Source organism: Arachis duranensis, chromosome 4 (genome assembly GCF_000817695.3).
Source record: "Arachis duranensis cultivar V14167 chromosome 4, aradu.V14167.gnm2.J7QH, whole genome shotgun sequence".
NCBI classification, from domain to species: Eukaryota; Viridiplantae; Streptophyta; class Magnoliopsida; order Fabales; family Fabaceae; genus Arachis; species Arachis duranensis.
Window position 1 is genome coordinate 6,922,507 of NC_029775.3, and position 394 is coordinate 6,922,900.

The following is a 394-nucleotide window of genomic DNA, read 5'->3' on the forward strand; positions in this document are numbered from 1 at the left end:
GGGAGGGGGTGTGTTAGGTTGTGGTGCATTGGGCGGCGGTGCGTTGGGAGGGGATGCATTGGGAGGCAGTATGTTGGGCGGCGGTGTGTTGGGTGGTGGTGCATTGGGCGGCGGTGTGTTGGGAGGGGGTGTGTTAGGTGGTGGTGCGTTGGGAGGGAGTGCGTTTGGTGGGGGTGCGTTGGGCGGCGGTGCGCTGGGCGGTTTTGCGTTAGGCGGCGGCGTGTTAGGTGGTGGTGGGTTAGGCGGCGATGTATTGGGAGGCGGTGTGTTGGGTGGTCGTGTGTTGGGTGGGGATGCGTTTGGAGGCGGTGTGTTGGGTGGTGGTGCATTAGCCGGCGGTGCGTTGGGCGGCGGTGTGTTTGGTGGGGGTGCGTTGGGCGGCGGTGTGTTGGGT

At 65.7% G+C, this 394-nt stretch overlaps 1 protein-coding gene across 1 annotated transcript in view; it reads right to left on the reverse strand.

Moving 5' to 3' along the window:
* Nucleotides 1-394, reverse strand: part of LOC110279830 (proline-rich extensin-like protein EPR1) — a 44,883-nt gene that overhangs the window by 667 nt on the left and 43,822 nt on the right. The window contains exon 2 of the mRNA XM_021139967.2: nt 28-394. This exon is cut by the window's right edge and continues 89 nt beyond it. Coding sequence (XP_020995626.2) covers nt 28-394 — 367 coding nt within the window. The remainder of the gene's footprint in view (nt 1-27) is intronic.